The 22046-nt window shown below is 33.9% G+C and overlaps 3 protein-coding genes across 5 annotated transcripts; all 3 read left to right on the forward strand.

Moving 5' to 3' along the window:
• Positions 1-6852: 6852 nt before the first annotated feature.
• Positions 6853-7602, forward strand: LOC112099900 (LEAF RUST 10 DISEASE-RESISTANCE LOCUS RECEPTOR-LIKE PROTEIN KINASE-like 2.8; the record flags this gene model as incomplete). Its single annotated transcript, XM_024187425.1, has 1 exon — positions 6853-7602. A coding segment is annotated over exon 1 (750 nt), but the record flags the coding sequence as incomplete, so codon positions are not given.
• Position 7603: 1 nt separating this feature from the next.
• On the forward strand, positions 7604-10895 carry LOC18046120 (LEAF RUST 10 DISEASE-RESISTANCE LOCUS RECEPTOR-LIKE PROTEIN KINASE-like 2.5). Its single transcript, XM_024187426.1, has 3 exons — positions 7604-7624; positions 8023-8058; positions 9766-10895. Exons 2-3 carry the CDS (start codon positions 8043-8045, stop codon positions 10893-10895), a joined length of 1146 nt encoding a protein of 381 aa, XP_024043194.1. The 5' UTR covers positions 7604-7624; positions 8023-8042.
• A 1670-nt stretch (positions 10896-12565) lies between these two features.
• LOC18046121 (LEAF RUST 10 DISEASE-RESISTANCE LOCUS RECEPTOR-LIKE PROTEIN KINASE-like 1.2) lies at positions 12566-21262 on the forward strand. Of its 3 annotated transcripts, none has more exons than XM_024187640.1 (4): positions 12566-13594; positions 19680-19715; positions 19807-20067; positions 20153-21262. In XM_024187640.1, the coding sequence occupies exons 1-4, from the start codon at positions 12775-12777 to the stop codon at positions 21040-21042; spliced, it is 2007 nt and encodes a 668-aa protein (XP_024043408.1). In that variant the 5' UTR covers positions 12566-12774; the 3' UTR covers positions 21043-21262. The 3 variants fall into 3 exon arrangements, with proteins under 3 accessions (XP_024043408.1, XP_024043409.1, XP_024043410.1); XM_024187641.1 differs by lacking the exon at positions 12566-13594 and adding an exon at positions 14437-15417; XM_024187642.1 differs by lacking the exon at positions 12566-13594 and adding an exon at positions 17652-18749.
• Positions 21263-22046: the final 784 nt, after the last annotated feature.

Here is a 22046-nt window from a genome sequence, read left to right on the forward strand (position 1 = left end):
CAAAAAATATTAGTTCTTTCACACTGATGTTTATTAGTTAATTTTCTAATAAATTTTTTTATCGATAAATTAATTAATGTCAAGAATATTGTTGGAAGGGTATTATTGTGAAAATAAAAAAAATAGGGTAAGATGTAATATATTTAATTGCAGGAGTGTTTTGAGGTACTTTAAAAATTTAATGACTAATGGCCACTTAAATAAAAATATAAGGACTAAATGTACATTTATTATTTTTTTCAAATTTAATTATACTTCTTATCCTCTGTTTGGCATTAAGAAAATTTGCATGAGACCAACTCACGGAGGGTTTTAATTGAGTACGATGGATTAATGGTACCCTGCCACGTGATAGAATAGTGGCTACTGTATTTAGACGTGAATTATGGCTGCTACAGTTAGACTATTGGTGAATCACAGAGTAAATTTAATATTTATAAAATCAATGGGTCTCAGAGTAAGATTAGGGCTTACATGATCCTGATCTACGTACCGATGACTTCAGGCATCTAAAATATCTTCTACGCGAATGGACATGTCTGCTCCCTCATACAAACTTATCATCCATTTAAAATCATTCATCAAAGATGACTTGAATTTTACCTTCATCATCTTTGAACCATTCAAACCCAACTGATGATCACATTCAAAAACTAAATTACTAAAAACTTAAATGAATAACTAGTTAACGATTATGTAACTGTAATAATATTAGAGCCATGAATTTTTGGTACAGTACCAACTCATGAAGTGGCATAATAATTTTAGTTAGATGAAACAATCACATGATACACATGATTTATTTTTATTATTTTATATTTTTATTAATCAACCCATACTATAGGAAAAAGAGAGAGAGAGAGAGAGAAAGTATGGCAAAAATATAACCAAAATTGATTTTTAGTCCCAACCTTACATGATTCAAACTTAGAGAGTTTGTTGAAGAAAGCTGTTTGAAAACCATTCGGTCAAACTCGTGGGGATAATACAATACTAAGTATTCGTGGCTCTAGCATTACGCTTGTTTAAGTTGTTTAAGTGAGACTATTTGCCAAATGAAATCTTGATTCCTTAATGCTTAAGCAATCGAAAATGAAGAGAAACGGTGGAGAGATCATGGCTATCACTGTCAATATTGTCTTGACATAATTTTTGTATTGCATCTTCTATTTTTTTTCCTCAAAGATGTAAGCCACCCCTAGGCGCTGTACTTCATCAATCAAGCGTAACTTGTGAACTGGCTTGTCTGCACTATCCGTTATCATTCTCGTTACCTCTTCATTGAGTGCCTTGTATCAATTGTCTGAAGCACCAAACAAAAAAAAAAAATTCAAATTCATACAATATTTTTCAAGCTACATGCAACTTTTTTTTTCTTTCTAAGATAGGGCGTGGATAAAGTATAAATTAGCTTTTTTTAGTCCATATCTCTCCAAAGATTTTAACACGGATGGTCATGCAAAAAAGGCATTTTAAAACCACTCGGTTAAGCTCTTGAAGACAATACTATAGGACGTTATTTTTGGTATTTTAAGATTCTAGAATTTTATTATTTTGAACCTTTTATTTTAATTGAACTTTTTAAGATTTTAGTATTTTTGTTATTATTTTCGGTACTTTTTATTTTAAACTTTAAATTCAATTATTTAATAAAACTTTTTTTTTTATAATTCCCTCTGGAATTATCTATCAAAATTTCTCTTATAGAGTCGTTTAGATTAGGGCATCATCTAATCTTGCATTATGCATTACGCGTTATTAAAAATCTCATTGAGTCATTTGGATTAGATAAAATCTAATCATGCTCCGATTATAGTATAAGCTAATTGCATTAGTTTAGTCCATTTGGATTAGACAAAATCTAATCACGCTCCGATTAGAGTGTAAGCTAATCGCATTAATTTAGTCCAGTACTAGAATGATATCTAATTTTTTAATTCCTCTTCCGCTAGCGGTTCTGTGCCAATTGCACAGCTTTCTCGGCTACTCATATCTATCCCCCACCAAATAATCATTGTTTATTAAAAAAAAACCTAAAAATTGAAAACCCTAGCCGCTGCCACGCAACCACCGCGCCCACCTCTCCACCGGTTGTTTACCGTCGGCCAACACACCCACCAACCTCGTTAGCCACTGCCGACCAAGCTGCAATCATTGTCGTCCTCAACCGCAGTCTGTAATCGCCGCGAAAATCACCCAAAACTCGCGGCTGCACACACGCGCCACCACAGATCTTGTTGCCTCATCGTCGACACCACAACCAAAAGCATCCCTATCCTCTGCCGTCTAAAACCCAATCGCCCTTTGCCCCTGAACGTTGGCCATAAACCGCCATGAACAACCATCAACTGCCACCACTTCAATTCACTTTTCCAGTTAATCCGAGACGATTTGAGCCAAATCACCACCACCATTGCGTTCACCGATATCAAATCTTCCAGATCTACCTATCCTTGACCAATTTCCGACCACCGCTACTAGAAACCTAAACTTTTGCATAATTACCATTGCACCCGGTATTTTTATTCAATTTTCAGTATAGTCCCAATTCTTTTAAAACCACCCTCTCTTACCATGTTCACTCCAAATCACGGCCACACCCAATGATATCTAGTATTTTCTTACCCAACTCCGCTTCTGCTACGCCACTCTATCAATTGGTAGATATCGTTCTAGTACTAGACCAAGCCAATGCGATTAGCATATGCTCTAATCGAAATATAATTAGATTTCATTCTAATAATGTGCTACAAGAGAGATTTTGATAGATAATAGACGACGTTCTAATCCAAATGACTCTACAAGAATTATAAAAAAAGATTTTTATTGAATAATTAATTTGAAATTATGAAAAAAAATAACAAGACCTCTCCATTTATAATAGAGGAAACCCACTTCCCTAAGTTAACTTAAAAAGGAAAAATAAATCACAATCATAATGGAAATAAAAAACTAAATCACAGACCATAATAGATTCCAATTAAAAAGCTCTAAAATAATAAAATTCTAGAATTCTATAATACCTAAAATAACGTTCTACATCAGACAAGTTACATGCAACTTAACAATCGAATAATAGGATGTTTAGGTTCATTACCTTGAAACCAAAAGCACCTGTAAGGAAATGGTTTCGTCATAAACTAGGATGGAAATCTGTAGTATGACGAAAAGTTTCTTCAGATGATATCCATGTTTCAGGCAAACCTAAGAGAATTTTGGACATATTTATGGAATACAAGTTGAATTTCTACCACTGCTAACTTAACCCTATATTCTCTACTTAAGCGTCTATTATGTTTAAGCTTTTGGTTCTACTTAGAGTTAGGGTTCAACGTGTTCAAGAAAGTATTCGTAGAGTTTGCGTGCACAGGAGGAAGAAACATAGGAACTTCTCAAGCAGAGCTGTCTTGGTTTAGAAAGAAGATATCTTGATAAAGTTGACAAGCATATCTGCATATGTGTAGAAAAAATATATTTATCAGAAAAGAGGAGGCATAAAACCATTAATAATTTTTTGGCTTAGAAATAAAAATTTAATGAAGGTCGAACATCGTGAACAAAAATGGAATTAAAAAAAAATCATGATATTTTGAACCAATAGTCCATGATTTGATTTTTTTTTTTTCTTGTTATTCAACTCAATCCTCCAAGGAAGGAATAAAATCTGATCCGATTTTATTCAATTTAAAAATTACTAATATAAATCACAATAAAATAATACTTTAATAACGGCTCAAATCAAACAATTAATTTAAAATAGTAATATTCTAATAAAAACTCTTCTATATGATGGTTTTAAGCGTTTTATTCTACATAATAGATAGGGATGGCAAAAATCCCCACGGGGACGGGTACCCTCGGGGATTTTCCCCATTCGGGGAGGGTATGGGGATAATTTCATACCCAATTTCTTATTCGGGGAGGGGACGGGGAAATTTTTTTACCCAATTTCTTATTCGGGGAGGGGACGGGGATGAGGTGGAATCCCCATCCCCTACCCATTTCCCCATTTTAATTTTTTAAAATTACTAGTAAATAAATAATAAAATTTAAATTATAAAATTATAAATATTGGTAAAAATAAAAAATATTTATATTATTAAACTTTTAGGCCTAATTAACTAATTAAAGTTCTAAATTTTTATTTAGGACATTAAAAAGACCGAGTAGATTCTAATAGCCAAACATTTTTTTTTTAATTTTAATATTCTTTAAATATTTTAAACTTAAATCTATTTTTTATTTATATTTAGATGTTATAATTGCCCACAACGAATCACAATTTTAATATCTAATCTAATCTAATCTAATCTAATCTAATATTTACTTTTTATTTGCTCCGATTTAACTATTGTGTTGTAAAGGGAATAGTCCACATTTATAAAGTGCTCACGCCACCATTGAAAAAGTTAATTTTGAATCTAAATTCGATTTTATTTGTAACAATTTTGCATTAGACTATTAATTTGTTCATGATAGTTTGTAAAAGAAGTTTGTATCCCTTGCATGTTGCGTTACTTACTAATTTAATGTATGTGACTTTTGTAATAGATGTTAATGTAAGATATATTTCGAACTTTACTTTTATTTAAATTTTTTATTTTAATATGATTAACTCAAAATAAAAAAAAATGTATTAGTTATTCGGGGATCGGGGACCCTCGGGGATCCCCTGTTATTATTCGGGGAGGGGATGGGGATTCTCTCAAGTAATTCTGACGGGGACGGGGAGGGGACGGGGACATACGCAAAATATCGGGGATGGGTACGGGGAGATTGGTCCCCTCCCCTCCCCTCCCCATTGCCATCCCTAATAATAGATGATAAAGTGGCTAAGGTATAATTTCTATTATTCTACATTTATTTTTTTAATTATCTTTTATAATACGAATATTGGTAATTGATGTTTACTTTTTTTCTAGTGAGGTTATTTGAAACCACTAAATTGCTCCCTAAACAAATTTACTTAATAAACCCTTGATTAAAATTTAAAAATAAAAATTTTCTTTCTATACCCACATAATTTTACAATTTACCCTTGTATCTTTATAATATTATTTGAAAAGAAAAATGAAGAAAAAAGAAAAAAAATGAACATGATTCACAGAGAAGCTTGATTGTTGGAGTACAGTGAAATTTCTATTTAATGATGATCTATACTCTATATAGGAATACCTCTCATGTAATTATAGAAAATTTTTGTCCCAATTTAGACAAGTTATAAATAAGATTAAATTTCACATTTTAGTAAGTTATAAATTTTCTAAATCCCAATTAAATTTTAATTGCACTTCTTTTCCCCAGTTCTTCCCTGTAAATCGTTTGGCATTTGGCGAAGAGTACAAAATTTTTATGCAAATTTTCTTATTATATTTTAGGAAAAAAAAGGTGATGCGACATAATATAATAAGTGAGTAAATATAAAAATAGACAAAAAGAGTTAAAAAGGATGATGTACAGTGATAAAAAAATGATAAAGAGAATAAATGTATACAAAATTAGCGTATACATCTGATCGGAGGTATTGTCTTAGCAATTAAGTGCAAAAACCAGATGGATTAACGTTGTTTTTCGTAACATTTTATTTCATTTTATTTTATTTTAATATTAGTGCTCATGGTATAACGATTAATGATAGCATGTCCGTTACTATTACTAAAAGTATCTTTGCTTCGCATTACTATTATTTTAGTGCGGAGAGGAGAAAGGTGTTGATTTGTTTGATAAGCATGGAGTTAAAATAAAACCAACAAGGCAACAACTCACAAAAAAAAAAGAAAAAAGCATAAGTACCAAGAACAAACACAGCTATTATATTTTATGTGGAGAGGAACAAGATGTTGATTTGTTTGAGTGCTTTAAATGATTTAAAGGAAAATGAATAGCATGAATTTAGGGCAATTATTATAGGAATTTTTTTTCCCCAACCGTAATTGGGTAGTTTTTGATCGAAATTGTAAGTAGAAAGTTAAAGGACTAGCCTACATAGGACTTGTTTAAGATTGAGATTGGACTGTTGTAGTTTAAAAATTATAATATTAAATTGTTTGATAAACATTAGCTGCTGTAACTTAAAAGATAAATTGATTTAATTTTACACTTGTATGATGAAAACTCTATTATGTTTTTACTAATTTTATCAAAATTATTATTTAAAATTATGTTTACTAGATAATATTAACTTTTATTTTATAATTATAGTTTTTTTTCTACAACATTTGTAATTTAAAAATTACGGTACTTCAATCCCAAACATGACCATAATCACATCCTAGAGAGGTTGAATGAATTTTAATTTAGCTAAAATCATGAATACATGTTTGGATGACAAGTGTGTCACGTTTTTCTTTTTTAACATTTTTACGTTTTCACCACGTGGGACTAAATCATTGAAACCCAGATCTTAAATTACAAAGTGACGGGACAGTCATTCAAAATTGTTACATGCATGTATGACTAAATAATGTAATAAAATGAATAAATTAAAAGTTGCTCATACTGTATTGACAGAGAGAGAAAAGCCGGTGAAAAATTGCTTATACTCGCAAACCGAAACGCGGCGTTCAAAATAGGTTTGCTTGCTTTCTTTTAAAGAGTCTAAAGAGTGTGGTGCCTCTCAATTTAACTAAGACTTTCTAGAATCTGAGTATAGCGGCGCTTTTGACTCCACATTTATTTGTGAGTTCTGGTAGACCACTGTGCTGTCTTCCACTAACAGATTATCTCCTTCATCGTTGCATTCCTTTTTATCACGTGTGTACCCTACAAACCATTGAACTAACTAATTAACTTAAATTAATATATAACTTAACATTTCTCTCTCACTTCTCCCTCCATAGCCTTTGCACAAAAATGAGTAATCAACTGATCATCATCTTCTGCACCTTGATCACTGTTGTAAATGTCCCAGCAGCTTACGGCCGTCATGACGAGCAATACGCGGCATGCAGTCATCGCTATTCCTGTGGGTCAAGCCTACAGGACATAGGCTACCCTTTCTGGGGAAACAATAGGCCCCGGTATTGTGGCCGTGCTGAAGGATTCGAGCTCAAATGTCAAGGCAATCAATTCTCCATCATACAGCGCGGCCCCCAAAAATTCAGGGTTTTGAAAATCAATGCTTCCGAGAGAATAATGACGATTGCCCGGGGTGATCTTTGGGATACTCTTTGTCCTGGAATATTCAACGAAGCATCATTCAACAACTCTCCGTTTTACTACAGCCAAAACAGCGTCGGATTTGTCACTTTATTCTTTAATTGTGGTGATGAGATATTTCCTGAAAGAGCTCCGAATACTGTCAGCTGCAACGTAGGAGGCAGAAAAAGAGTTGTCTTTTACCCAAATATTACAAATATTGATGAGGCTTCGGGGGAGGTTCAGTTTCCTAATCTTTCAAAGACGTGTAATTCGAGTATCAAAGTTCCAGTTTTGTTGACTGCTGTTAATTATATAAAGGCTGGAGAATTGGGAAAAGCTCTGAAACAAGGGTTTGATGTAGGGTATCATTCGCATCCCTGCTCTGAATGCAAGTCTTCTGGAGGAATCTGCGGATCTAATCACTCGAATTCAGAGAAATTTGTATGCTTTTACCATGACGGACCCCAGGCAAACACCTGTTCTGGTGCGTATATGCTTGTCCTTTTCTTTTTGTTTCGTTTTTGGTAAGTAGAGGTTTACAATAGTTTGAAGTATATTTTGTTAATTTTGTTACATTTATTTCTTAACTATGAAATCTAATGAAAGAGAGTATATTTTAGTAACATATTTTCTTTCATTATAACATATATGTTAGTTTGGTGAAGTAATATAACCTCGTCCTTAATTTATCTAAATGCTTAAAAAATTTGTGTGATTTCACAACAAATTTTCAAAACTAAGTTCTCCCTTTTGAACCATCACCAGTACTCAATTTCAATCAATCGATTAACGTTAGATATGTTGTCTGAATTTTTACAATAATTCATACAGAAGTTTTATGATGATCTAACTTTTCAATAACCTTGAATGATTGTCTTACAGGCAAGGGTTTGAACTTGGGAATGAAGCTTGTTATAGGTAAGGTGACAGACCAATATGTTTTGCTTGCTCATTCTGGATAAATTTTTAATGTTTCGCAGCATCTCTTTTTCAAATTAATACTTGATAAATTAATAATCTCTATTATATAATAAATTTTCACAGTCCCAACTTGGCCAATGGACTAAATTAATAATTTCGATAAAATATAAAATAATTTTTTTAAAAATTTTATATAATTTTGTGGTCTGGTTCATATAATAAATTAATAATTTGTTAAAATTACAAATGTTGTTGACTATGATATTTGAATTAGATAAAATATGACTCTCTTGTTAGTTGTTTACATAAAATATGACTATATTTTTACTTGTTTTTGCTTAAGATTTAAATTTACTTGGATTTCATCTCTTATTTTTCAATATTATTAAAATACATTGAATGTCTAGTTATTAAATGTATGTTAATTGAATTGTAAATAACTCTGTAACTTAATAAATTATTAATTCATCGATTAAATAATAAATTATTAATTTGTCGGTTATTTAATATCTCTTTAATTGATAGATTTCATATGGTACAAACCCTAGTAGTTTATAGATGTTTTACTGTTGAATTTATGAATTTTATAAAAGTAATATTATTTTCCTTGAGAGTTGGATTATTGGCACCCTCTAATCTCCCATGAAACCCTTTTTTCAGTTATATTTATTTTATTACCAAAAATTTCCTTTTTTAATAAATCTTCTAATTTTTTATTGCTAAAACTCAAAGTAGTATTGTGTATTTTTTTTTCTCTTTTTCAATCTTATCGTCACCCGGCACACAAAAATAAAAAGTTTTCTAGGTGACAAATTTTTTAATGTTAATTATTGACTTAAATTACACATATTTTAAATTATAATTTGAAAGCAATCTTAAATATAAAAATAATAAATCAATAAGAAATTGAAAAAGGATTGTAGATTATTCTAAAATTATGTAATTTATTTTAGTTTGATAGGAAGTTTCAGGTAGAAAATCAAAAAATAAAAAATAAAAAAGGATTGATTATAAATGTAAGTGATTTGATAGGGAAAAAAAATCTGCATGTATTAATTCTTATTTGTCGAGAATAGAAATTTTATTTGAAGTGGGGTTTTGTAAGAATAATGAAGGTGCCAATAGCTTTCCTCTTTCTTTGAAAGGATATCAAAGTAATGTTATTAAAACAAAAGAGTTGTTTGAAAGTCTCAGTGTCTCAGGATACAATTATATTAAAATACCATGTGGGTTGTGGGTGGTCATGTAACACGTGATAGAATATCTTGGCTAGCTAGTACGTGTATCCCATGTTGGTTAAATATACATATAAAATTTGGCGTATATTATATTGCGAACCAATAATACCCTTTTCTTTACTTTACCCATCTTGTATACATTGCCCCAACAACTATTGCTTTCACTGCAGCACTCACTGAATTTTTTTTGAAGTTAAGACTTTGAATTTTGATATTAAGGGTTCACCCTATCACAGAAAATAATACGGTTGTGCATGAATGGACTTGGCAACCATAAATTGATTAAGAGATAATATGTGCCAAATTTAAATGATCAAATCGATACGTATTATCACAGACAATAATACGGTTGTGCATGTTGGAACCAAATTACGTTTCGTTTTAGCGCAGTTTTGGTTTACTATTCTATAATATTCTAAGCTGTAACATTGAATATGGCCTCATGAATTATTACTTATTTTTGCAGGTGTTGCTAGCGCAGGAATCGGCGTATTAACAGTTACCTGCATCATTATTCGCTGTTACGGATTTAACATCTCATCAATTATATCAAATTCGATTTTCAGGAAGCTATCAAAGGATGATCAAGATCTTGAATCCGTCATTAACAATTACGGACCTCTAGCTCCCAAAAGGTACAGCTTTTCTTATATCAAGAAAATGACGAACTCATTCAAACATAAATTAGGCCAAGGCGGCTACGGCAGTGTGTTCAAAGGGAAGTTACCGGATGGTCGTCTTGTGGCAGTGAAGCTGTTAAATACATCAAAAGAAAATGTACAAGAATTTGTTAACGAGGTTGCAAGCATTAGTAGAACATCGCATGTTAACGTTGTCACATTATTAGGGTTTTGTCTAGAGGGTAGCAAGAGAGCTCTTGTTTACGAGTACATGCCTAATGGATCACTCGAGAAATTCATACACAACGGAGATACTTCGAAAGCACACCAACACTTGGGATGGGAAAAATTCTACCACATTGCAATAGAAACGGCAAGAGGGCTAGAGTACTTGCATCGCGGATGCAACACCAGGATTTTGCATCTTGACATAAAACCTCATAACATTCTTCTCGACGAAGAATTTTGCCCGAAGATCTCCGATTTCGGACTTGCAAAGCTATGCCCTCCAAAGGAGAGTAATGTATCACTATTTGAAGCCAGGGGAACAATTGGCTACGTTGCTCCAGAAGTTCTTAGTAGAAGCTTTGGAGAAGTTTCACACAAGTCCGATGTGTATAGCTATGGAATGATGATATTGGAAATGGTTGGATGCAAAAATAACCCTGATGCTGGAGTGGATGAAACAAGCGACATATACTTTCCGCATTGGATATACAAACACGTTGAGCAGGGCAAGGTGTTTAAATTGCCTAGTGTTATGAGCAGCAACGAAAATGAAATTGAAATTGCCAAGAAGATGGTTATTGTGGGCTTATGGTGTATACAGACTCATCCATCGTATAGACCGGCTATGAATAAGGTTATAGACATGTTACAGGGAAGCATTGAAGCCTTGCAAATCCCACCAAAACCTTTCCTCTCTTCTCCTCCAAGATTATCTTCAATGGGTTCTTCCTTCACATCCATGTCTTAGTTAGTCGTTAAATTAAACTATATGCTAGATTTCTTTTTTGTGGTTCATGTATTATATTAGTTTGTAAAAATTATCTAATCATGTGTATATTTAATTACGAATAGTCAACAGAGGATATTTCATATATATGTTTCGTGTAATAAGGAGGCATATCGAAGAAATCATGTTTCTCGTTTAGATGTTCTCCATCCTGATAAATTTCACGAAAATAAGCCTCGTTGCTCTAGTTGCACTTCTAGAAAATAACATGATGGGCCTCTCCTAATATCAGGCCAAAGCCCATAGAAATCAAAGCACAGAGGCCCAACATTGTTCCATTTCACACTATAGCCTTGTCGATGAAGAAAAACAGTGTGCTGGATATATGAAGACAGATTGATTTCTGCATACATAGTACGCATTACAACGAAGGCTCTGTAACGTTTGGATTAAGGGCAAGATGATCCACGGTTAGATTGAGAGCATAGGTTACTTGGAGAGCACAAATTAAAGTACTTAATAAATTCCTATCGTAAAAAAATTCATTAAACAATGAACTTTTACTAACAAAAGCATGGTCTGTACACTTAAAAACTTTAACTCCACTATCACTTCAGAGAAAATTTTGTAACTATAAACTGTGAGGAAAGGAGTTCAAAAGGGTTTAAAAATCCTCTTACCCATCCGTAGATTATCTTTAATGACAAGCTATTAATTTAATTTAATAAATTCAAGTGGGATCTAAATATGAGGTTTTTATTTTTTTATTTTTTTTGGGGAAAAGATCCAAATATGAGGTTGAACTAGTTAAATTAAGGGATCTTTATTTCTTGACTTCTAAGTTAATTAGAAACTTGACTATCTTGTATTGTCTAAGTTTAGGAATGGTAAATGCCGGCCTATTTTTTGTTGGGCTTGGCATGGTCAGGCTTGGATCATTTCTTTTTTGTCCTTAGAGGTGGGCCAAAGAACCCGAATTTCTTGTATGTTTTTTAAAAAAATTATTATCTTTTACAAGCCCATTTTTTGTTGGGCTCGGCTTAGTCAGGCTTGGATCATTTTGTTTTTTGTCCTTAAAGCTGGGCCGAAAAACCCAAATTTCATATCTTGTATTTGTTTTAAGAAAAATTATTATCTTTGACAAATTTATAGTTTAAAAAATTATTTTTATTAGATTAGGTTTTAAAAGTTGGGTTTAAATAATTTAAAACTTTAAATATATGTTGTACATGGGTTAAATAAATGTTAAAAAGTGTGTTTTAGTTAAAATAAAATATTTTTTATTTTTTTAATTTATTTTTGGACCCAGCCTAAATGTAATTTTCTACCATCCTCAGAATATTAATTAACTCATATTTCTCTATATGCCACTCTCAATGTAGAATGTATGCTGAGAGACTTAGTCAAATTTTAGATATTAGCAAAATTAGAAGCTCTGTTCCTTACTTTTGTGAATTTATTTTTATAAATATACTTCCAAAACACTCATTTCATGACAATTGACAACCACTAGAGTTTATCGGCTCTGGGCCTCTGGCCTATTCCTTAATTAGTATTTGCTCCAAAGTCCAAATAAAGGATGAATCCACCAACCACGACAATCAATTGATTACATCATCACTTGCGTATTGAAAATGAATTGATGAATTGCGTATTCAAACAAGGCTTCACAGATCGAAAATACTAGGAAGCAAGCAAAGGATTTCAAGTCAACTCTTGTATTTGGGCAAATTCTCTCAGTTAATTACTTCAAACTGGACCTCGTTTACTTCCAATTTCCATACCTTAAGTCAACAACTGAAAAGAGTTAGTTTATTTTAGTGGTGGCACTATCCTTTAGCAGCTAATCTGTCTTTGAAAGTTTCCGCTGAATAATCTCGTGTTAATCAATTTGTGGATCATGAGTTCCTCTGTTTTCAGAATCTCTCTTTTCATCCTTATGTTCAGCCAGCTTCAATTCCCACTAGTTTTCTCGATATATGTTAATGTCTATGAGGAGGCATATTCCAAGTGTTCTGCTTCTTTCAGCTGCGGAAATTTCACCGATATTGGCTATCCTTTTTGGAGTAACGACCAGCCTGATTATTGTGGTCATCCAGGCTTCAAGCTTGATTGCCAGGGAGATACAGCCACCATTGATATCAATTCCCAGAAGTATGATATCGTCGAAATCTATCATGAATCTCAAATCCTGAAGATTGCAAAAGCAGATTTCATGTCGAACATTTGTCTTATAAACTTTATCAACAGTACTTTGGATTTCAATCTCTTCGAGTACACATTCAGCGACCAAAACGCCAGCTTGCTTTATTACTGTGATCATTTGACTGAACATCATCAGCCACGGATACAGAAGTTTACTTGTCCGATAAATAACAGGTCCATTGATTGTTACTTCAGTGCACCGGCAATTTCAAGTTATGATGAATTGTCAAGCAGATGCAAGATCAGTCTCTTGATTCCAGTGCTGGCACTTGCTGTTGAAGGATTTACAATTCATTCATGGAGTATTGATCAAGTTATAAAAGGGGGCTTCGAGGTTAAGTGGATTATAGACCACGGGCCATGCAATGATTGCCTTATTTCAGGAGGGAAATGTGGATATAACGGGACTACTAATGATTTTACTTGCTTTTGCCCGTATCGACCTTCGCCAAGGACATGCTTCAGGACGCAGCCACCAGCAAACAGTGCCGCCGCTAATCCTAGTACAGCTCCAGGTATGCATACATGATACTTATTTATTTATTGATTTATTTTTAACCCATACAAAGGGATATATATATATATATATATACTATTTTTACTTTTTCTAGTTTTTAAGTAGCTACCGAGCTAGTTATGAGAGATAAGATTGATGAGATGGACCAGCATCCTTAGCTCCAATATTGTAAGAAATAATTAATAATTAAGACATCTTTTAAAAAAAATTATATACACTATAATCAGAATCCAATAAAATTAAAGCGTATAATCAATCTAGTTTATCAAATTAAGTATCCTACAACTAAAGTCTAGTATAATAATAAACTGCCACAATAATCCTTTACCTTAGAGTTAAGAGGAGGCACTATAGACTAATAAAACAGTTATTGATAATTAAAAATTAGGACTAGATATATGAGAATTAAAATCCTCTGCATACTAATCTATACTCTTTTTAATAAGTTTGTGCTATGCTGCTATTTATATGTTTTAAGGGACATTCCTTTCGGGTACATCAGTCTTCTGCCAAAGCCCATTCGTTTAGGTGACATGGAAAAGCAATAGAATATGAGGAGTTAAAATATTCTTCCAATTGCTTTTTGATTCAACTAAAGAATTAAAAGCTTCGATCGATTCTGCAATTTCCATGTAGCTGCAAATGGGTCCAAGCTTGTTTAAAGGGGACCGGTTAGGCCAACTTTTGTTAAAAAAATTTAGCCCGATTGGCAATCCAAGATCCAACCCATAGATTTTTTATTTTACCGGCAAACCGTCTCTAAAAGTCAGAGTCAACGGCCATTGGATTTCAGTCTGGCTCTCTCGTGGAAAATTCTAATGGGGTTCTTCGCCTTTAATTAATTTCTTTGTCATAGGAACTAGCTAGTCTATAAGTTATTAAATTTTCTACAAATTGCTTTTGCGACTGCTTTTCAAATTATGAATAAATTGATTTCTTCATTGAAATGTTGCACTAGGCAATTACCTCTTCATACAAGCAAACAAAACCCATACAATCTTACCAAGTCTTTGTTTCTTTCAAAGAGATTATAGCTGTACATAATCATGAGTCATCTCTTCCCTCCGCCAATTCTCATCTCCATCCTCACCTTCATGATCTGCATCTTGATTGCCGTTCCTGCATCTCAAGGCGATAGTGATAGTGACGAACAGTTCATGTCATGCAACAGCTCTCACTCGTGTGGGGACTTGCAGGATATCGGGTATCCATTCTGGGGAAGCAACATTAGGCCTCAGTATTGTGGTCGCCAAGGTTTCGAGCTCGAATGTCATGATAATGACTATGCTAGCATACGAATCGGACATCAAAGTTTTCGAGTTTTAGAGATTAACAATACACATCCAATCATGAGAATTGTTATAGCTGATTATGTGGGTAGAGATTGTCTTGAATCAATTCGGAAATCCAGTATCAGCGACCCTCTATTTAATTACACTGAGAAGGTTCGAAACCTCAGTTTATTCTATGATTGCTCTGGTGATTTCTCCTCACAGCCGGACAAAAATAAGTATAGTTGTACCTCAGAAGCTAGAGTAGCTATAAGAAGCTTTTACACGGTCGACAACTATGATGACCCGCGGCTTCACAATCTTAGCAACTCATGTTCCAGTGTTATCAAAGTCCCCATACAACTGACACGTCCCAATATTCTTTATCTTACGGAAGGTAAATTGATCGAGGCTCTGAATCAAGGGTTCGAAGTGAGATATGATGCGGAAGATAAGCTCTGTTCGACATGTACTTCTCATCATCCTCGAGGGATATGCGGATCTAATCAGTCTTCACATGAATTTTCGTGCCTTTATCCTCCTCGTCATGGTATGCGTCTACGCCCTTCATTTTCACACAGTTTATAAAAAATTAGGTTTAAAAATGATACCAAACAACTTTCTACTGGATATTAAACTGTGTTTAAGTTTAAATTTCACAATCTTAGACTATCTAATTTAAGTGGAAACGGTGTTAAAAAAAAAAAATTAAGTGGAAACGAAGAAGGGTTATTCAGTAATTTGCTCGATTCTAAATTTTAAGAAACTTTTAGAATATATCAAAAATACATATATATAGAAACGGTTATATTTTCTCTTTAATTTAACAGCGTTCCTATTGGTCGAATTATACAACAGTTTCTTGTTCATTGTAATTACTTTTCTGGGTCTTTGTTTATTTATTAAATGAGAAAAAGTCACATCTAATGACTGGTCAATGGTCACGATCATCGCAATGTATGTAGTTGAGTAGGCTTTAATTTAATTGGCTGTCTGCCTGTCTGGTGCGATTTAGTTTATTTCCACGTCAACGTCTTTGAACATGTCAACCGTCTAGTTTGCCTTCGCCGGTAGGCCCCTCCTCCTCCATAGCCAATGTGATTTTTGTTTGGTGTCCAATTAAATTCTGTCAACATTTAGATATTTTGCTCTACAGTTTAGAAAAACCTGCTCTTATTTTGTGTGTATATTTCCAAATTCAAGTTTTCCAAAACGGGGTTTTAGAGAAAGGGATGAAAAATCTTCTACAGCTGTTTAGTTTGACCACAATTTGGGCTCGATATTGATCAGTCTATGCTGATTATTCAACCTCAGCTCAAATTGAAATTCTTCCTATATTTTGCGGTAATGGTTAATGGTTATGATTCTTTTTTGGATTTTTTCCTCTATTCGTTTCGAGTACGTACTAAATTTGTGATTGTTTAGGGTTGAGTCTAGAATTTGGAAACATAAAATTTAAGAGATTGGCCTATTAGGTGAAGAGTTTTGTTATTTTTATAAATCAATTACTCTTTTCTTTATTAGCCTATAGAGAGCGTGACTTATGTCAAGATTTAATTAGACAGTTGTAGGCTCTATTACAGAATTCCTCAATAGAAACTTGACACCTTTGCAATCGTGCACTTAATCATCATTGTTAATTTACAAAATATGATTTAATAATTTTCTCTTACGAGGAAAAAAAGAAACACTATAAGTCTCAGTCCTTTTTAATATCATTTATTGTAAATTAAACATAAAATTGTCTAAGTATCTAACCCGAAACATACGTAATAACAGAAATGATCATGAAGACATACCTTAATCTTAGATCTTTGAGATCTGGGCAACAACATTAAACCTAAACGGAGAGGTATGTTACAGATTCTGTAACATACATCCCCCACTCCATGCACTCCACGTGTCCCTGCATGTGGAAACAAAGCAAGCAAATGGCACCCTTGGGGAGCTGGCTAACCTGGTCTGTAAGGTACACAATCTGTACCGTAGCCAGCCCCTGAACCTATAAATCATTTTCATCCTCCTTCTAAGAGTCAAGCCAACCTCAACAGTTACTCTCTTTTTGTCCACACGTTTTCGTTCAGCCAACCAAAACTCAACAAGTCGGGCAGTGAATCAGAATCATTAATATTTTGGCAGCAAAAATGCCCCACCCGCCTACTCACAGCAACAGGACTTCAATCGTTATCCTCATCATTTCATTTATTGTCCTTAGCTCCATGTAGGATTAGATGACGCATCTCTAAAGAATAGCTCATATAACCTTGTTTGCTTCTGGTAGTGGAAATTAGAGATGGCAAAACCCCGGGCCGGGTTCGGGTATTGCCATGACCGGATCTTGCCCGGATGCAACCGGTCCGGGTCTGAGTCCGGGCCGGATTTTAATCTGGGTATCCGAATTTTATATTTTTTAATATTTTATGTGTATATATTTTTTATTTTTTAGTAATTTTATAAGTTTTAAATTTATTTCAATAAAATTTGACATGAAAATATAAATTTTAAGTGTTTAAAACTTTATATATGTATAATAAATAAGTCAAATAAATATAAAATATTTAAAATAATATATATTTTATAATTTTTTTAATAAAATTCAGGTTCCGAGTTTATTAAGTGATGCCCAAGATCGACCCAACTTCATACAATACCCGGCCCGCAATACTTGGGTACGGTCCGGGTCCGGACCGGGCGGATATTTTTACCACCTCTAGTGGAAATGGGATGCTAAGAGTTTGAATCTCTCTTAAAAAAACATTTAAAGAGTTAAAAAAAAAAAAAAAAACTAGGACTAGGAGATTTCTCTTGGATAGAATTTTCTAACATCCATATGAATTTTTAAAATATTTAATGAACTATTGAAACAGCTTAATAGCCCACAAGCTGATCTCGCCCATAAGCTGACATCTTTGCTTTCTTTTGGATCTTTGTTTCCCACTTGGTCTCTTTTCCACTTTCAAGCTCACATCACACAATTGAATTGACAATAAAATATACAAGCTAAACAACTAACAAACTCAAAAGCCTCCGCTGCCAACCACTACCAACTACATTAGAATTTTCTTCCATTATGCTTCTCTCCATTTGCTTACGCTTCTTCTCTTCTTCCCTTCATTTTCCAAATCCGTATGGATCTCCAAAACATCTTCACATTCAAAACAACTCTTCTTCGATGTATCATCATCATCATCACTTTTGCCAGCCACACCCTTTCTCTTGACTCCAAATTCGAGGCTTGTGCCCCAAGAACATGCGGCAACGACCTCATAATAAGCTACCCTTTTTGGATTTCTGAAGAACAAGAACCCTTCTGTGGCTATCCAAACTTTGGGATCACCTGTAATGACAAAAACCCTGTACTTACCATTTCTCATTATGATTACATCATTAAAGATATCTTCTATCCCAACACTTCACTTCTTGTGGCCAATTCTTTGGTCTATGAAGAATCATGTCAAACTCCTCTTCAGAATCTTACTCTTGACCGAACTCCTTTCAATTTTAGTAGTAAAACAGATCTTTTTATCTGGTACAACTGCACTGAGAATCCTCCTCAGTACGGTACGTATCCTATAAATTGTTATAGTAATGCTACACTCCATTCTTTTGCCGGTTTTCACAAGGATGTGTTGGTGGATGCAAACTATTCATTCGAGTCGTGCCAGTCTTTTGCGTACGCACCTGTGCATCTAGATAATGGTGTTGATTTGGCTAGTTTGGGGTCAATGAATTACACTGAAATTTTAAAGATGGGGTTCCTCTTGAATTGGACTGCACATAGTTGCAGCAATTGTGAGGCAAGTGGTGGACGCTGTGGATTCAGTAATAATGAATTTGTTTGCTTTTGCGAAGATAGACCTCATCTCAAAACATGTGATGATGGTAACTCTTCAGTGCATTTGCCTTTTTTTTTGGCCTTTTGCTAGATCTTGTTTCTTCATTTTTATTTGCTTTACTATGGTTATCAATATTATGGCACAATTCCAGTTCTATTTTTGCTATTTTGTATCATATTGTTATATGTTACTATGATTCTAAAATGCTTTGCATTTGAAATGTGGATAGCTTTGAAAATCTCATTCATTCAGTGAAGTTCGACTTCTATGATTGGAAATTTAGAAAGAACTAAAGGTTTCAGGCTTGGAAGAAGAAATTCTTTGGCCCCCTCAAGTTTCTTGGCCAAACCAGAATAGGATTTTCTGTTTCTCGTCTCATTTTCTAGTTTAGAACTAAAAACTTTCTATGACTTTTGAGCATTAAACCACTTGGGAAAGGGGTATTACTTATGATTCCTAGCTATTAATCATATTGTTCATCAATGATGGTGCAAGAAAATTTGTTCATAGGCTCATATTTAAGCTTTCCTTTTCTTCCATTGCTCATGAATGCTCTTACTCTGTTTCCTCTGTTCTAAATTACATTTGACCTTTTGCTTTAAATTTTGTACATAATCAAAGAAAGCTGGAAGTTTATTCTGTCAGTCTATGAATCTGTCATCGGGAAACTGATATTTGGACCATCTCATCTTCTATCTTGATGTTATTGATAATTTTATATTACTTAATATAAGTTGATCATAGATTAGATTACAGAATTCTAATGCAGCTTCTAGTAGATATCAGTTCACCAACGCCTGTCATAGTGTCTGAATTTTGTGTAATTCCAACTCAATTGGAATTCAAGTTTTGAGTTGATTTGAATATTAATTTCTGCATTGACGTAAATGCAATTTCTGAAGAGGTTATTTTACAATTATAATTTTTTTAATAATAATTTGTGCCTTTGTATTGTTCTAAATCTTCACTGACACAGGTAATGGTGCAAACTTGAAACTGAAGGTTGCTATAGGTAATACACTATACGAGTCCTCCATTTGTTTCAGTAACATATACAAACACATGCATCAAGAATTGATAATTGGTCTCACTACTGTAAACAGGAGTTGGTGCAGCTTTCGGGGGTATGGGCATTATGGCTGCTATTTTCTTGATTTATCTACGTCGTAAGAAGAACAAACATTCTGCTTCAACTCTGTTATTTCGCAACACATCGTCTGAACCCTCATCAAAAGTGGATCTTGAGAAGGGAGGTAACTATCATGGAGTTCAAGTCTTCAGCTATGGTGAACTCGAAGAGGCCACCAATTATTTTGATTCTGCCAGAGAACTTGGTGATGGAGGCTTTGGCACTGTATATTATGGTAAGTGTCAAGACCCTATGTTCCCAACTTTCATTAATTATTTCAATGAACAAGTTAAAGGGAAACTCCCATTTTAATTAATCAGGTGAACTCCAAGATGGGCGAGCTGTTGCAGTCAAGCGTTTATATGAAAACAATTACAAAAGAGTTGAACAATTCATGAATGAAGTTGATATACTAGCTCGCTTGCGCCACAAAAATCTTGTCTCTCTTTACGGATGTACTTCCCGTCACAGTCGTGAACTCTTGCTTGTGTATGAATTCATCTCCAATGGCACAGTTGCTGATCATTTACACGGGGAACGTGCCAAGCCTGGTGCCCTACCTTGGCCTACACGTTTGAAGATCGCCATTGAGACAGCAAGCGCATTGACATATCTTCATGCTTCTGATATCATCCACCGTGATGTGAAGACCAACAACATTCTTCTTGACAACAACTTCTGTGTTAAAGTTGCAGATTTTGGACTTTCCCGTCTCTTTCCAAATCATGTCACCCATGTTTCGACTGCTCCACAGGGGACTCCGGGATACGTTGATCCCGAATACCACCAATGCTATCAGCTTACTGACAAGAGTGATGTGTTTAGCTTCGGAGTTGTTTTGATTGAGTTAATATCATCAATGCCAGCAGTTGATATTACTAGACACCGACATGAGATTAATTTGTCAAATCTGGCAATCAACAAGATCCAAAACAAAGCATTGCACGAGCTCGTGGATCAAACTCTTGGATATGAATCAGACAACAAGGTAAGGAGGACGATAAATGCAGTGGCAGAGTTGGCATTCCAGTGTCTGCAAAGTGAGAAGGATTTGAGGCCTTATATGGTGGACGTCTTGGACGCTCTAAGGGATATAGAGAGTGATGGGTACGATGACAAGAAGACACATGAGGAGATGATGACACAATCCCCCGATTCTGTCACTCTCTCTTGGACCAGCACGAAGACGACACCAACTTCCAGTAGTTAAGTTTTCTGTTTCTCATTTCACCAAATTTTCGAGTACAAAAGGAAGAGAAAGCAAAGGATTGGGTGACTTCATTTTCTTCTTCCCTCTGCCATTAGCTATGATCTTTAATGGGATTAATGTACATAAGTAAGAGTTCGCTTTTAATGCTTATACAATTATACTGAGGTCATCATTTAAGCACAATGCCTTCCTATTGTTTATTGGCGTTTCCTTTGATTTTTTCCTTCTGTTTTAGGGTGTATTTAGAGCAGCTGCGCTATGAGTAGTAGTCTGATTTTTTTTTCCCCCTAACTTTACATAAGAAATTGTTTTAGATAATTTATTATAGAATAATAAGGGATATCATTTCATTAGATTATAGCATATGGTGTTTAAAAATACTCAACATGGTCATTAGTCTCAGCAAGCATTGCCCAAGTAAGACCATTTTTTTTTCTTAGAACTGTACATGTGTTCTTTATCTATTGGGTCTAACTAAAATCATATCCAAAAAATATCAATTAGATCATTTTTAAGACTTGATGGCACTCCTTTGCCTTTGTCTTTCCTTCCAGACACTGAGTCACTGACTTGAGAAATTTAAATAAACAATATTGTTTCTAATTTCTCCATGAAGTCATCATAATTCCTGATAATTAGTAGTATGATTACATAATCCTACATTGTCATTAATGCTTGCAAATCTGGGGAGAAAGATAATTGTGGCTAACTATAATTTCGTTTCCGCTTTTTATCTTCAAAAGATTTTATCATTTTAACCATGGATAATTTTTAAAAACCTCCCCTGAGATTTGAGGCTGTTGTAAGTAGATGGCGAAAATCATTTTATTTGTAAAAGAGCCCCTACCGTCAGTTAAAATTTTCATTGACTAACTGTTGATTTTGAAAAGACAATATTACCCCTAATCCTCACTTTCTGCTTTTCTCTTCAAATTATTTATTACACTTACTTTCCCAGAATCAGAAAAGCTATAGTTTTTAAGTTGGCGTCTTGCATGAAGTCC

The sequence above is a fragment of the Citrus clementina genome, unplaced genomic scaffold, assembly GCF_000493195.1.
Source record: "Citrus clementina cultivar Clemenules unplaced genomic scaffold, Citrus_clementina_v1.0 scaffold_3, whole genome shotgun sequence".
NCBI lineage: Eukaryota > Viridiplantae > Streptophyta > Magnoliopsida > Sapindales > Rutaceae > Citrus > Citrus x clementina.